The sequence below is a fragment of the Eretmochelys imbricata genome, chromosome 7 (genome assembly GCF_965152235.1).
Source record: "Eretmochelys imbricata isolate rEreImb1 chromosome 7, rEreImb1.hap1, whole genome shotgun sequence".
In the NCBI taxonomy this organism is placed as follows: Eukaryota; Metazoa; Chordata; order Testudines; family Cheloniidae; genus Eretmochelys; species Eretmochelys imbricata.
In genome coordinates, this window is record NC_135578.1 from 41714442 (window position 1) to 41729279 (window position 14838).

At 39.1% G+C, this 14838-nt stretch overlaps 2 protein-coding genes across 5 annotated transcripts in view; one reads left to right on the top strand and one right to left on the bottom strand.

Annotated features, from left to right (window-relative positions):
• CENPP (centromere protein P) overlaps nucleotides 1–8588 on the top strand; it is a 331014-nt gene extending 322426 nt beyond the window's left edge. Inside the window, exons 7-9 of the mRNA XM_077823091.1 lie at nucleotides 4576–4655; nucleotides 6732–6823; nucleotides 8231–8588. Coding sequence (XP_077679217.1) covers nucleotides 4576–4655; nucleotides 6732–6823; nucleotides 8231–8352 — 294 coding nt within the window. The 3' untranslated portion in view covers nucleotides 8353–8588. The remainder of the gene's footprint in view (nucleotides 1–4575; nucleotides 4656–6731; nucleotides 6824–8230) is intronic.
• IPPK (inositol-pentakisphosphate 2-kinase) overlaps nucleotides 1–14838 on the bottom strand; it is a 113107-nt gene that overhangs the window by 3317 nt on the left and 94952 nt on the right. For 3 of the 4 annotated variants that reach the window (XM_077823084.1, XM_077823085.1, XM_077823087.1), the window contains 2 exons: nucleotides 14025–14104; nucleotides 8380–12335 (listed from right to left, as the gene is read on the bottom strand). In XM_077823084.1, coding sequence (XP_077679210.1) covers nucleotides 12110–12335; nucleotides 14025–14104 — 306 coding nt within the window. In that variant the 3' untranslated portion in view covers nucleotides 8380–12109. Of the gene's footprint in view, nucleotides 1–8379; nucleotides 12336–14024; nucleotides 14105–14838 lie in introns of those variants that run through there. The other variant, XM_077823088.1, reaches the window with a different exon arrangement.

Sequence of the window (14838 nt, forward strand, 5' to 3'; positions counted from 1 at the left end):
ATCCCTCCTTAGCCACATGGCCCCGTGCACATAAGTCACCATCTTCGCTGCGTCCGGATGTGGCTCCAGATGGTTTACTCACCCAAACCTCATGCTGACAGCCCCTCCCCTCAGGTACTCTTTCCCCTCCACTGGTGGACGGACCCATGCCAGGTCTGCATAGGGGTTCCCATTCTCCCCTCCTCCCTGGACAAGACGATCATCACCAATGCGTTCCTTGTAGGCTGGGGAGAGCACATGGGCAATCACATGATGCAGGGAACATGGACTCCTGGGGAATCCAGGATGCACATCATTATTCTGGAACTTCAGGCTGTAAGGAAGGTATGCCAAGCATTTCTCCCATTCACCCGTTCCCATCATGTTCTTATTATGTTGGACAACGTCACCACCACTGTTTGCTACATCAACAAAGGGGTCACAAACTCGACTGTTCTATGTTTAGAAGCAATCAGCCTCTGGCACTGGTGCATTGCCCATCATATCCTCTTATCTGCAGCATATCTCCTGGGGATTCAGAATGTGATTGCAGACTTGCTGAGCAGACAGTTTGTGATCGACCACAAGTGGGAACTCCACAATTCCATGGTGCATGACATCTTTGACCAGTGGGGACTCTGACCAGAGACCTCTTCACCTCCCCTATCAACTGCAAATGCAGCACATGCTGCTCCAGTGGGTGGTCTTCATCTCCACTCTCAGGACAATGCTCTCAAACTCCCCTTGTCAGACTAGATCAACTATGCCTTCCTTCCTCTCCCACTCCTACCATGAGTACTCCACAAGATCAGATGAGACAGAGCAAGTCTCATCCTGATCGCCTCCAACTGGCCCAGACAGTTCTGACTTCCCAACCTCCTTTGTATGTCCGCCCATTCCCACCTTCCCCAATCTACTGACACAGCATGATGTCAAGATCAGACATCCCAATCCACCAGCACTTAACCTCAAAGCGTGGTATTTGGATGGGCATCTTCTTTAGAATGGGCGTGTAAGAAGAAAACAAAGAAAGAAGAAGTGGGACCAGTAAACACTGAGGATGGAGTGGAGGTTAAGGATAATCTAGGCATGGCCCAGTATCTAAAACAAATACTTTTCCTCACACTTTAATGAGGAACTTAGGGATAATGGTAGGATGACAAATGGGAATAAGGATATGGAGGTAGATATTACCACAGCCGAGGTAGAAGCCAAACTTGAACAGCTTAGTGGGACTAAATCAAGGGGCCCAGATAATCTTCATTCAAGAATATTAAAGGAACTGGCACATGAAATTGCAAGCCCATTAGCAAAAAATTGTAATGAATCTGTAAATTCAGGGGTTGTACCATATGACTGGAGAATTGCTAACATAGTTCCTGTTTTTAAGAAAGGGAAAAAAGGTGATCCGGGTAACTACAGGCCTGTTAGTTTGACATCTGTAGTATGCAAAGTCTTGGAAAAAATTTTGAGGGAGAAAGTAGTTAAGGACATTGAGGTCAATGGTAATTGGGACAAAATACAACATGGTTTTACAAAAGGTAGATCATGTCAAACCAACCTGATCTCCTTCTTTAAGAAGGTAACAGACTTTTTAGACAAAGGAAACACAGTGGATCTAATTTACCTTGATTTCAGTAAGACATTTGATACGGTTCCATGTGGGGAATTATTAGCTAACTTGGAAAGGATCAGGATCAATATGAAAATTGAGGAACTGGTTAAAGGGGAGACTACAATGGGTCACACTGAAAGGTGAACTGTCAGGCTGGAAGGAGGTTACTAGTGGAGTTCCTCAGGGATTGGTTTGGGGACCAATCTTATTTAATCTTTTTATTACTGATCTTGGCACAAGAAGTGGGAAATTGCTAATAAATTTTGCGGATGACACAAAGCTGGGAGGTATTGCCAATACAGAGAAGGACCAGGATATCATACAAAAAGATCTGAATGACCTTGTAAACTGGAGTAATAGTAGTAGGATGAAGTTTAATAGTGAAAAGTGCAAGGTCACGTGTTTAGGGATTAATAAAAAGAATTTTTGTTATTAACTGGGGACACATCACTTGGAAGTAACAGAGAAGAAAGAGGACCTCGGAGTATTGGTTGATCACAGGATAACTATGAGCCGCCAATGTGATATCGCTGTGAGAAAAGCTAATGCAGTCTTGGGATGCATCAGGCGAGATGTTTCCAGTAGCGATAAGGAGGTGTTAGTACCGTTATACAAGGCACTGGTGAGACCTCATCTGGAATATTGTGTGCAGTTCTGGTCTCCCATGTTTAAGAAGGATGAATTCAAACTGGAACAGGTACAGAGAAGGGCTACTAGGATGATCCGAGTAATGATCAGTATAAAGAGCTTGGCTTGTTTAGCCTAACCAAAAGAAGGCTGAGAGGAGATATGATTGCTATCTATAAATATATCAGAGGGATAAATACCACAGAGGGAGAAGAATTATTTAAGCTCAGTACCAATGTGGACACAAGAACAAATGGATATCAACTGGCCATCAGGAAGTTTAGGCTTGAAATTAGACGAAGGTTTCTAACCATCAAAGGAGTGAAGTTCTGGAACAGCCTTTCAAGGAAAGCAGTAGGGGCAAAAGACATATCTGGCTTCAAGATTAAGCTTGATAAATTTATGGAGGGGATGATATGATGGGATAGCCTAATTTTGGCAATTAATTGCTCTTCAACTATTAGCGGTAGATATGCCCAATGGACTGTGATGGGCTGTTAGATGGGATGGGATCTGAGTTACTACAGCAAATTATTTACTGGGTGTCTGGCTGGTGAGTCTTGCCCACATGCTCAGGGTTTAGCTGATCACCATATTTGGAAGGACATTCCATCTTTTCACACCTGTTGACTGCTAGAGTTTGGAAAGGCCTCATCAGAACCTTCTCACCCATCCAACCCATCACTCCCCAGTAGGACCTCAACCTAGTTCTATCTGTACTAATGAAACAGCCCTTCGAACCACTGGCATCATGCCCTATATCCCTCCTTTCCACAAAGGCCACCTTCCTTATTGCTGTCACTTTGGCGAGACGGGTCCGTGAACTTGGGGCCATGATGGGTTTCTCTTTTCATGACTTTCCATACAGATAGTCTCCTCGTGCCAGCATCCCAAATTTTTTCCAAAGGTCATCTCCCAGTTTCATGTTAATCAATCCATTCACTTTGTTTTCTTCCCAAAGCTGCACAACTCTGAAGAAGGACAACTCCTCCACTCCCTTGATGGGACAAGACCAGTCAGGAAATCCCCCAGACTGTTTGTTAGAATAGCTAAAAGAATGAAACATCAGGCACACTGCACACACAGACTCTCCAAGTGGATTTTGGGGTGCGTTACACTCCCTCAGTTATCTGGTCTGCCTCCGCACTCTGGGGTGTGGGCCCATTTTATGAGAACTCAGGCTTTGAATATGGCCTCCTTCCATGATGTGACTAGATGATCATAATGGTCCCTTCTGACCTCAGTATCTACGAATCTCTGAATCTATGTACCACTCTAGGACAGGTAGAGCAGCCACAAAGAGATCAGTACACACCATTGCTACACATTATGCCTTGGTGTAGGACTCAGCGGCAGCTGCCTTCTTCCGTGCAGCTGTCCTTTGCTCAACCCTTCCATCTTCATCCCTGCATCCTCCTCTGCCTTAGGTACTGCTTGTTAATCACCTTCAGTGGAATACAATAGGGACCATCCTTGAAGAGGAGGAGGTTACTTAACTATAACAGGAGGTCCTTAAAGATAGTAGTCCCTATCTGTATTCTACTTCCTGCCCTCCTTCCCCTCTGCTGCAGATCTGCTGGGTTTGCAGTGAAAAAGGATCTGGAAATGCCCTTTATCACCTTGGGTGAAACCTGAAGTGAGCCAGGGTGCATGCGCTAACAGACTCTACTTTCAAATTCTCTGGCTCCAGACGCATGGTGCAGGGGTGTAAACCCTCAATGGAATACAAATAGGGACCACACATCACGAAGAACCTCCAGTTACAGGTGATAACCTCCTCTTTTAAGTGCAAATTTTGTCTGACTCTGGAGTGTTAACGAGCTTCCCCACAAATTCAGATGTTTTAATGTTTAGGAGAGAGAGTGCTTCCAGTTTTGGCCAGTCAGTCTAGAAGAGAAATTCTGTTATTTACATTTTATTGTGTTGACGCTCACATTTTAAAGTTAAGTATTAAGAAAAGATGAAACATTAAAACATGTTTAATCAACAAATGATCTGAGTAACCAACAAGGAAATTAATCCATTTTGTTTTCTCATTCTTTTGGAGAATCTCTGCTGGAAAAAAAAGGAGCTGTGATGGACATGCCACAATGCTGTCTAACAAACTGAGTTTATTAATGAAGGTTTTGTTTTGTACATTTAATACACATTTTGCTCTTACATACACCTGATTTTGTCTAAACATTGTTAGAGCTTTGCAATTCACTTCAGTATAAATTTAGCACTTTTTAGTCTTTGTCTTTAATAGTTCTTAAGATCAATTGTAACTGGAAAAAAAGTTTATTCTGAAGCCAGTTTGTGTAGTTACCACCTTTACTGCTTGGTTATATTCTTATTTCCCTTTTTATTAACAGGCCAAATATCCTGATAGTGTAAGACTTCCTGAAGGACCGTCTGGAGATTACCTGGTTATAAGGAGCCCTGAACTTTCTGGGTAAGACATTTCAAGATGCTTATTAATGTCTGTATTTAAGACGAATTGAACAAAACCTGAAATTTGAGTTAATGGTCTCTAGGGCTGGAAATAAATCCACCAATAACTGTTTTTCAGTTTCACTTTCATACACTGAAAGGTAGTTTAATCTCAGAATTACATTGTTTATTTTTTAAAGAAAAGTCACCTATCACTCTAGTGTATACCATGGGGTTGTGTGATGCTTTTCATAGATGCAACACATACAAAAATCTTGGGAGACAAGAAGCAAATAGCATGTGGTGCAAGCTATTTCACTATGGCCTTTCTGGGGATGACAACTATATGTTGCTACTTTATAGAGCCCTTTAGAAAAATATATAACATAAAAGAGAGAGACAGTAGGAGGCTCCAGTAGAATTTTAGATTTTGAATTACATTTTAAATAAATTATACTAGTATTAGACTTCATCCTGATCAGCTCTAGTTGAAAACACCTCTGTTGCAATGTATGCCATTACAAATACTGTTTGTGAACCAGGGGCTAAATCTTGCTCATCTCATTGATGACAGTAATTCAATCAATGGAGCCATGTCAGTAAGGTGAGCAGAATTTGGCCCCAAATCTGTATATTTAAGAGCTCTAGGAGTCAAGATGGGCCAAGGAAGCAGTTCCAAAGCTCTTTGTAGCCCAAGTTCAAAGTTGGATTCGGTGCTGGGTAAAATCTAAGGTGTTCTCCTAAGATCTTAGCTCAAGACACTGGAAATCTCATAAAATACCTGCTCTTGTAACATTTCTAACGATCTGGTCCCAAATTCCTGCAAGGCTGATTGCATCAATCCAGAACCAGGAAGTAGGTACCTTCCACTATGGGTCTGACCCACAAACCAACCCAAAATGAAAGATTTGGGCCCGTAGGATTGAAATCAAAAACATGTCCCTGCCACACACTATACCTTAAATTGGAAGTGTCTCAAATTAGAGGTTGCAGTTTTGTTCCACCTTTGTTCTCTCCTGTGATACCCTGCCACAGTTGTGGTCAGGAGAGATCCTGATCCCTATTGATATAACAGACAGGGGCAGTTGGCAGTAATTCTCTACAAGAGCCTGGGATTCAGCAATGTCTTCCTGCCCCTGGTCTGAGTGGTCCAGATTTGCCAATTTTCAACATCATGCTGCAGAGCCTGTTTGTTTCACCTCATGCACAAAGAGTTAGAAGGGTCTGAGGTACAGGGTGATGTGTGGGGGGAAGATAGTATTTCATTATGTACTGTTGCTCGGTACGAGGGGTAAGCTGCTTGAATTACATTTTGCCTTTGTAATAGTGAATAAATTGATAGGGTCCTCAGAGCATGTGTGGGTGATTATTACTTCTAACGCAAAATATATAAATAATGGTTACTAAGATTATTTGAAACAAAGGGTCTTGGTTACATAGTTTTTCCCTCAGTTTATGAAGGTGATAAGGCATTAATTTGCTAATTTTCTTATACAGGGAAACCAGAACTACACAAAGTTGGAAGTGATCATTTCCCCTGTCCTCCAATCTTTTTCATTATACTACATTTAGATTTACCAAGTCTTATTAGTTACTCCTGGGGGAATTCTGAGACACAAAATTAAAAATTCTGTGCATATTTTAAAATTCTGCTTATTTTATTTGTCAAAATAACACACTACAACCACACCAGTTTCAATTATTTTGGTAATTTATTTCAAAATCTGTCAGCAACTATGCCTGTTACAATACAGACAATGAAAAATGATCAGGCACCCCCTTCCTCCATCCCCATGTGGCCCTGTGCCTCCACTCCCCTTCAGCCCCTGCCCCAGTCTGTCCCCCTATATCCAGACCTGGCCCTACTGCCTTCAGGAAGGCAGCCTCTTCTCTTCCCTATCACAGCTGGGGATGGCCCCAAAGCAGCTGCTCTGGTCTAGTGCCACAGTGGCCCCTGGTGGGCAAAAGACATAACTGCAGCAACTTTCTGATAAGTTATTTTCTGCAGGAAAAAAATTATACACTGAAGAAAACTTTGGCATAGAAAAATACAAGCTACTTTTGTGCATTAAAGTGCTTCCCAATATGCATGATACAGGTTTGAGTTAATGATTGTTTGGAAAATATATGTGGATGAAGAAGGGAGAGTTATACCTGTCCTGGATCTTCTGCCTAGAATACCAGCGCAAGGTAATATGCCTGTTGTATATTTTAAAGGTGTTTTCCCTATTTCTGACTTTAAATAGTTTGTGTCCTGGTATTTATGGACTCTGGGCTCACAGTACAGAGCATGTTACACACAGTATGTCATACTTTACTTTGCTCTGACTTGTGATGTGTGGCAGATCTAGCAGAACCTATTTTGACTAGTATTTTGTAGGAAAGGCTGCAAAAATGAAAGCTGGCATTTTATTAGGAATGTTTTTGAAACTGACACACTGGTCTATCATCCCAATAGGCATAAACCTATGTCTATTAAGCGTTCCCTGTTTAAAAAAATGTGCTTGGTGTGTAATATCGGTAATGCTTTTTGAAAGTCATGACAGCTCAGGCCAAGAACAACTTTTGTTAGAGTCTGAACATTTCACAGCCTGACGCCTTCAAAAAAAATTTTTGTCAAAGCTCGTTGAAACAACATTGTTGTTGGTTTTCTTTTGAGGGGGAAGGGTTCATCTAGCGTGCTGTGCTGCTTTAGCTTCCAACAAATAAACTTAAAGCAAAACTAATTAAAAAGCCCCATCTCATCCCAAATTTCAGTTTAGTGGCATTCTGGTGTGTTGCAGGGCATGGTGGAAATGTCAGTCAAACAGAAGCTCCCTGCTACCTATTTTATATGCCACTGGAGTCTGTCTCATTGAAGACACATTCCAAAAACATTGATGGATCTGCTTTGTTTTTATAAATCTAACTGCCTTTGATTGTTAGGTATTTATTTATACAGTGACTCTAATATGTTCTAGTACTTCCTCCTCTGCACATGCTTCCAGATTGACTGATCTTAAACAGGTCCCCTCTTCTAAAGCAGGCAGAAGCTACCTGAAATCCGTTTGTGATAGCAGCACCTTTGGTAGGGGAAAGAGTTGTCCAGAAACCACAATACTACTTTGTCAGGCTCTGGAGGGGTCTCTAGGAAGCTTGAGGTGATGCTGAAGCTTCCACAGGCTATGTTTATTTTCATGTTTCATTAATACATACAGATGTAGCCCCTTACTGCAAAGCAAGAAGTTCAGAATCCCTTGATTTTATCCTTTTCCGGGTATTAACCAGCTGATTTTTAGTTTACATTCCACTGCTGTTCTAAAGCTTGAGAATAACCAGGCTGTTTTTCTAAAGACAGAGGCAAACAACTGGAGACAATTATTCCAAGCTTAATCTTGATGTGTAAATTAGTCTAACAGAGAAATAAAGCAAAGGCTTCAAACCCCTTATTCAAATGATTGAATTAAGTGTGCAACCTACTTTTTCCTCCTTAGCAGAGGTGTTTATGTACTGCTCTAAGTCTAGTCACATGAGCCCAGTACTGTCCTCTTAACTAGGTTTTATGCTCTGTATATTTGCTGTAGTTAGGACTTAATTGTATTTAATCTTTTCTTGCAGCCCTGCAGGATAAGAAAGCAGCTGTGGAAAATGGACCCCAGTGCTTCAGAAACATGCTCCTTTTGCTGGGGATCGAGGCCGCCATTGAAAGTCTGATCAAATCAGTTGGCATGGAGAAATGAATACTACTTACAAAACTCTAACTGGTAGAAATTTGGAAATTCTTTTAATTATGATATTGAGTTATACAGTCTATAATTTTATTGAATATAAACATTAAGTTATTTTCCATTTAAAAACCATACCCATAAACATGCTATCTGTACAATTATGGCACGTTATATATAAATTGTCATGACATGAAAAATAAATACAGCAATTTAAATACAAAAATGCCAAATAAAATAATTAGAGTGAATTTCAGTATAAATTTAACTTTCTGAATTAATGTACCAGAGTGGTTCTTCTGTCCTTAACATTTTCTAGAACGGGTTACAGGAACATATGCTGTCAAATTCAAGTCAATAAAAAGAAGTTTCATTTCACAGCTCTATACAAAAAGTACAGTGATTTTAAAATAGAGAGAACAGTGACACTGAAAGAATAAAGTTGTATTTAAATATTCCTGCTACTCAATTAAGCTAGAATTACAGAAATTAATGACCAATACAGCCAAATTGAAGTTTGTGAAGAATAGTCAGGTGGTTAGAAATCAATTTTGTGAATGCTAGTGGAACAGTACAGCTGCTGCTGCTTCTATAATGTGGATGGAGAACAGACACTACTACTTTCACAAAGTGTTACACATTAATGACTGTTTAACATGGCTTGGTTTCAAAGCACTGAAAGCTTGCATCATCACAGAGATAGGTTGCTGCTGGCAGACAACAGTCGAGGAATATTGTCAACTTTACATTCCATGAACAAATATGAAGCAGTTTCAAGACAATTCTTGCAACCTCATTAGGGCTCTGTCAGATATTTTAGAATTAGCTCACTTGTAAATGTCTAGCATTTCTCAAAGGGGGAAACCATAATACATTTTTAGGGGAAGGAAAACAGTCAACTTTGCACTGGCTTTTAAAAGTACTGCAATAGCCAGGCATTTTCCATGTACTTAAGTGACCACCTCATTTTACTTTTGGAGGCCTTTAAACATTGGAAAAGTGATGGCAGGCAAGCTCAAAATTAATTGCTAGTACCTTAAAAATGGTGTATTTTTCTGGGTTCAGGGGGCCAAAAAGGCTATAATTTATGTAAACATAGAACTCCCTTGCTAAGTAGTTTCAATGAAGAGTTCTTCTGCAAACTCAAGTGCATGATTCTCTAAGTATTCATACACAACTACAAGCTGGTGTACATTTTGATGGAGCAAGCAGTGTACACACATTTACATTCACACATAAACCAGGGTAAGGCTGGTAGATCTTGGCTTAGACCTGCCTGGTTTAAAACAGTAGTAAGCTTGTCCGTCATTATCAGAAAATATCAATCTATTTTGTCACTCACAGTATCCCCTTCTGTTCTGGCAAGGAATAACTGAACTGAAGCACCAATGTGGGTGGCTTGATTCAGCCTTCCTACCCCTACAGATGAGCATGCAGTTGAGCAACAGTAGGAGCTGTAGCTGACAGACTACAATTTATTTCAAATTTCTTCTTATTCAGACATAGAAAAGGTTGTTTTGGGGATCTGCTGCTGAGCAGGCAGAACTAACTAATACTACTACATCCATTTCACTATTTTTGTGCAATCTTGATTCTTTGTGCCAGCAAGATTCCTCTTTAAATTACATATGGCAGCAAACTACAGTTAGATGCTTCCTGCATGTAAATGGAAACTATGGTGTACATACACCAAGAGTGGAAAATTACAGTATAAACCTGACCACAGTATGTTGGGTTGTTTTTTTTTCCTGTCGATAACTTCTTCATTTTGACTAAAAATGACCAGCCCCTTTGTGACTTTTCTTTTAATCCCCTGCTCAGAGGGTGGTATTATTACAACAATGCAGCTAGCCACACAGCAATAAATCAACAACTAGGTCAGATTGCTGTGGATATAACAAGTCTAATCTAAAGAGCAAACAACTGCACCCCAGAAAGGCACATTACTAACTGGTGGTAGGTTTAGCGGATCAAGGTAACATGGTTCACTCCTAAGTGTTAAGCAATACTGCTGTGTAAATAAGTTTTCATTAGGAATATCACCACTCTGGGCCCGACTGTCAAACGGTCCCTGGTTTCACAGAATTGTACATTGGGTCCTGCCAATGAACATGGTGCCATTTTTTATGAAAGCCAATACTCTGAAGAAGTTCAAATAAAATACAATGAAAGAAGGGTATTAGATTCAAGCTCCCAATATTAATCTACTGTACTACTTTATAAGGAGAGATAAGTCCTTGTTAAGACAACCTCCATATTTTGAAAGTTATAACCAGTATATACCTACTGTATACAGATAGCAGCATTTCAAGATGGGCTTGAAGAACATCTCCTTGTACATTCTTAGGGTATGAGAACCCCAAAGAAATGTAAAGAAAGCTTTTAGACAGGCAAAAGAGAACCTGTAGTTCATTATACCACAATACCCACATTTCTGAATATATAGTTTCATCCCACTGTTTTTGATCTAGTTGAAGCAGTTTCACTTTTAAACTTCACAAGAATCAGAGAATAGCACCTCATCCACACAGATCACCTCTCCAGCTTAGCAGAATGTGTTTAACTTGTTACCACACAAACTAAAGCCACTGCTAAAAGTTGGTACAAAGTTAACTGACACTCACCATCAGGGAAAAGTCACAACCTACAATTACAGTGAACTTTACAAGATAAAGCAAATACCATCTGTCAACCCTTTCCTCAAGAAAAATGTCATTGCAGTCACAGCCTGATTCAAGAGCAGCCTTTGCTAGCTGCTATTTAATGCACAAAAAAGTTGATTGGCATGTGATTTCAGTCTAAAATCATATGGACAAAAATTGAGTATACAATTCCTAAAGCTCAATTTGATTAGGAAAGAGCTAGTTCCTGATTCACTAATTTAGCAGGACTAGCTCTGTGTGGACCATAGGATGAAAGCCTGATATGTTCAACCAGGAAATAATTAAAAATCAAGGCTGCTTCCCTAGTAAAATTCCTAACCATTACCCCTCGTTTTGTGAATTTCTACTTACATTTATACAAATTGTTACAGAAAGCTTTTTCAGACTGATCACACCACTTTTGGAAACAAAGTCTGGAGTTCCCAGTTTCACTCTCTGCTTAAAATAGATTTGCATTAACATGCAAGCTCTACCTAGCCAGCACCAAAGAGCAATTATACAATACAGTAGTGTGTTTTGTTTTTTAACATTAAATTACATGGGCAGCAATTTATTTTGAATTAAGTTTAGTGCATTTTTAATGTGCTCAGTGCGGCTTAATTTTAAATTTGGTTTTATCAATGCAGCAGGTGTAGGGGGTTGGTTTGCTTTTATTTTAAAATATTGAGTTTTAAAATGCACAAGGTACAAGGCCATCCTGTAATTCTCATGTTAATGATCAGGCTTTCTGCATTAGTGCAATGTATCTGGAAATTCTTAACTGCACTGAAGAATAAATGAGAATTAATCGAGAATGTTTCATTCGGTGCTTCACATAGTAGTCATTCAGTTTTAAGAACATGGACTTGATCTGTCATGTCATTGCAGGGTATGGCACACATCTGTTCTGTAATATTGAATACATTCCTTCAGATTAAATTTATATATTGGAAGGTGGGTTTTTTTTTTTTTTTTTAGTACTATGCCATGTCTTTGAAAGACATACCCATTAAAATATATTTCTTAAAGCAAAAGAATTCACAGCTGAAAAATGCACTGAACATAATAGAAAATCAATGTAACTACATTTCATTAACCCTTCACTTTCAACCATAACCTTAAGGAAACCGTTACACTTTATGGAGAACTAATGTGCAGTCTTCATTCTCCTTGAACAGATTTGTCATCACTGGATCATCTTTGGCCTGTACATTCTTCAAATAATAGTTTACTATCTTGCCATCAAGTTTGTACTGATGTGGAATGCTTTCATATGGCTTAAGATCTAGGTCCAGGACAGAAACGGAAAAGGTGAATCTGGATCTGGATGCCAGAACCACAGGCCTTTGAGCAGAGCTGAAAAAGAAGACCAATGGAATCTTGCAAGACAATTTGTTTAAAGCAAACAGACACCTTATATTCTTAGTGGAAATTCAAAGCCCAGTGCCTATCTAAGGCTCTATCACAAATAACTCTGTTTTACATGTAAAGATCACATGCAGTACATTGCCAGCGTCTCCGTATTTGTTAGGCATTGTAAACCAGAAAAATGGGACTTCAGATGATGTAGCTTTTAAAAGCAGCCATGGTTCATTCTTAACTCAGGTATAGTTTTTCCAGTCCAAAATTATGTGGGAACAGGAATGAATAAGCCATTTCTTTACACATGCCAATCCTCTTCCTGTTAGTTTTCATACCAATCTAAACCAAACCTCCCTAAATTGCTCTACTACTGCTAAATGAATTAATCTCAACTGGCGGTTTTGGCAGTAAGAGCTACTTGTATAAATGAAAAGTGTGTCGAAGTACTGCACAGAGCTTCTACAGTTAGAAACAACCATCACCTGCTCAGACATAATGTAGTGTTAGGTAGTGTTAATGCCACTTCACAAATGTCCTTTTTATATACTAAACTGAAGTAATAGCCTCTTCTTCCTCTGTATGAAACTTACTTTGTTCAATTTATTGTCCTGAATTAATAAAATTGCCTTCTGCCTATCAGAACTAGCATTCAGGTGTTATGAACACATCTTAAAACAATGATATTAGAAAATAATTCCCTGAATGACTTACAAAATCTAAGTAAAAGGTTTGGATGGGAGAATTTTCTATCTTATTTTCTCAACAATTAAACGAGTATTATAGGTTAGAGAAGAGAGATTACCTTCTTCAGAGCTGATCCTCAAAAACAGCACAAATCCACACGGAAAATTAGTTTCTGACTTCACTGAGGAGATGACTAGGGTTGTGTTGACAAAAAAGTCAACATGGACACTAAGTTACTAAAGCTGTGTAGTTGCAACAAAAGTTGTACCTCTTGATGAATAACCAGTTTTGACAGAATGAGAGCAAGATACTTAACTCTTCAGGTCAGTCACTTAAAAGGGTTAAGTTGGCTCTATCTGTTTTCAAAAGCAGCTTTCCTCCATACCTCAAATCAGAGGATGAACACAGCCACTACCAAGTATGTCTTCCATCCAAAGTCTATCACTCTAATGATAAGACATTGAATAAATCCTAATATCCAGAAAGGAATCAAAAGATATGCAATGATAAAGAATGAGAACGTAACTCTTTTGCCATGGTGACTGAGGTAATTCATTTTTGTTTATCCTTAAAGACACATCATCAACATTAGGACTTTGAAACAGATTTCAGCCTCCAAATTAAGAGTGCGTCATAGCACAGTTAGCTCAAATTATAACTTGAGAGTTGCCCACATTAAACTCTCTAGCTAGAGTTAGGTAGCCTGTCAGACAGTAGGTTGAAGGTGATACTTGAGCTAGTAATGCAGTGGGAATGCAACAGTTCATCTGCAGTAACTCAAGCTAACTGTTGCAGTGAATACAAGCCCTAAGTAGTTTCAGTGTTAAAAAAAAAGTTGAGCCTCCTATTCTAAATATTTTAATCAGAACTTCATGATTAGTACTCCCACTGTCAACATGGGCAACCCAACAGTGAAACACCCTAAAGATTATTGGACTCAAATCAACTATAGAAAGCTTTTTTTCTTGGCTGTCTGAACTGTCTTTCAGAATCCCTTACCATTCATCCTGTAGACAAGGTGAAAGGGAAATCATGATGGAGCAGTCCTTAGCTGTCATTGCTACTCTGTACTGCTGAACCTACACACAAGGTAAAAACAGGATAGGTTATCTCCATAGTAAGAGCACTTGTACAAATATTTCTGGACTCAGTCACAGATGCAAAGCCAAAGTACATTATCTAAGCATGCACAATGAAAATGTAAAGTAAATAATCACTTCAGGTGTTGAGGAGATTATATCGATGTCATCACAGACTTTATGCATTCACTAACATTTTTCCTGTGTCACATGTTACAAATGGTTAACTCTTCATACAGACTGCTTTGCATGAGTACATATTTATTCTATATACTAGGTCAACTAATACGAAATAGCTATGCATTTAAATGTACCATATGATTTAGAAAGGAGTAAGGAATTTGTGAATAGTTAGTGCCTTTGTTTAGTTAAAAAGTGGAAGTATGAGCACTTCAATGGGAATTTTAACTGTTCAGCATCTGCCTGGATTTTCTCTCTCATTGATTGTTACAGCATACACAAACTTGGAAGGATTAGATTATCAGTAGTCATTTTCACTGTAAACACACATACCGATGAAAAATAGTTTCATTGACAATAATTGAAATTTACAGATAAGTAAAGGAAGAAAAATGCTGCTTGAATTAAGGTTATTTATTTACTTGCTCTTGACAATTTGTTTTAATGGTTATAAATCTAACTTTCTGAAGGGCGGTTTCTGTCATTAAGTGTCTAATCTCCCCAAAATTTCCCACAACTGTGAAAGTCTAAATAGTTAAAAATGCTTTAAAAAA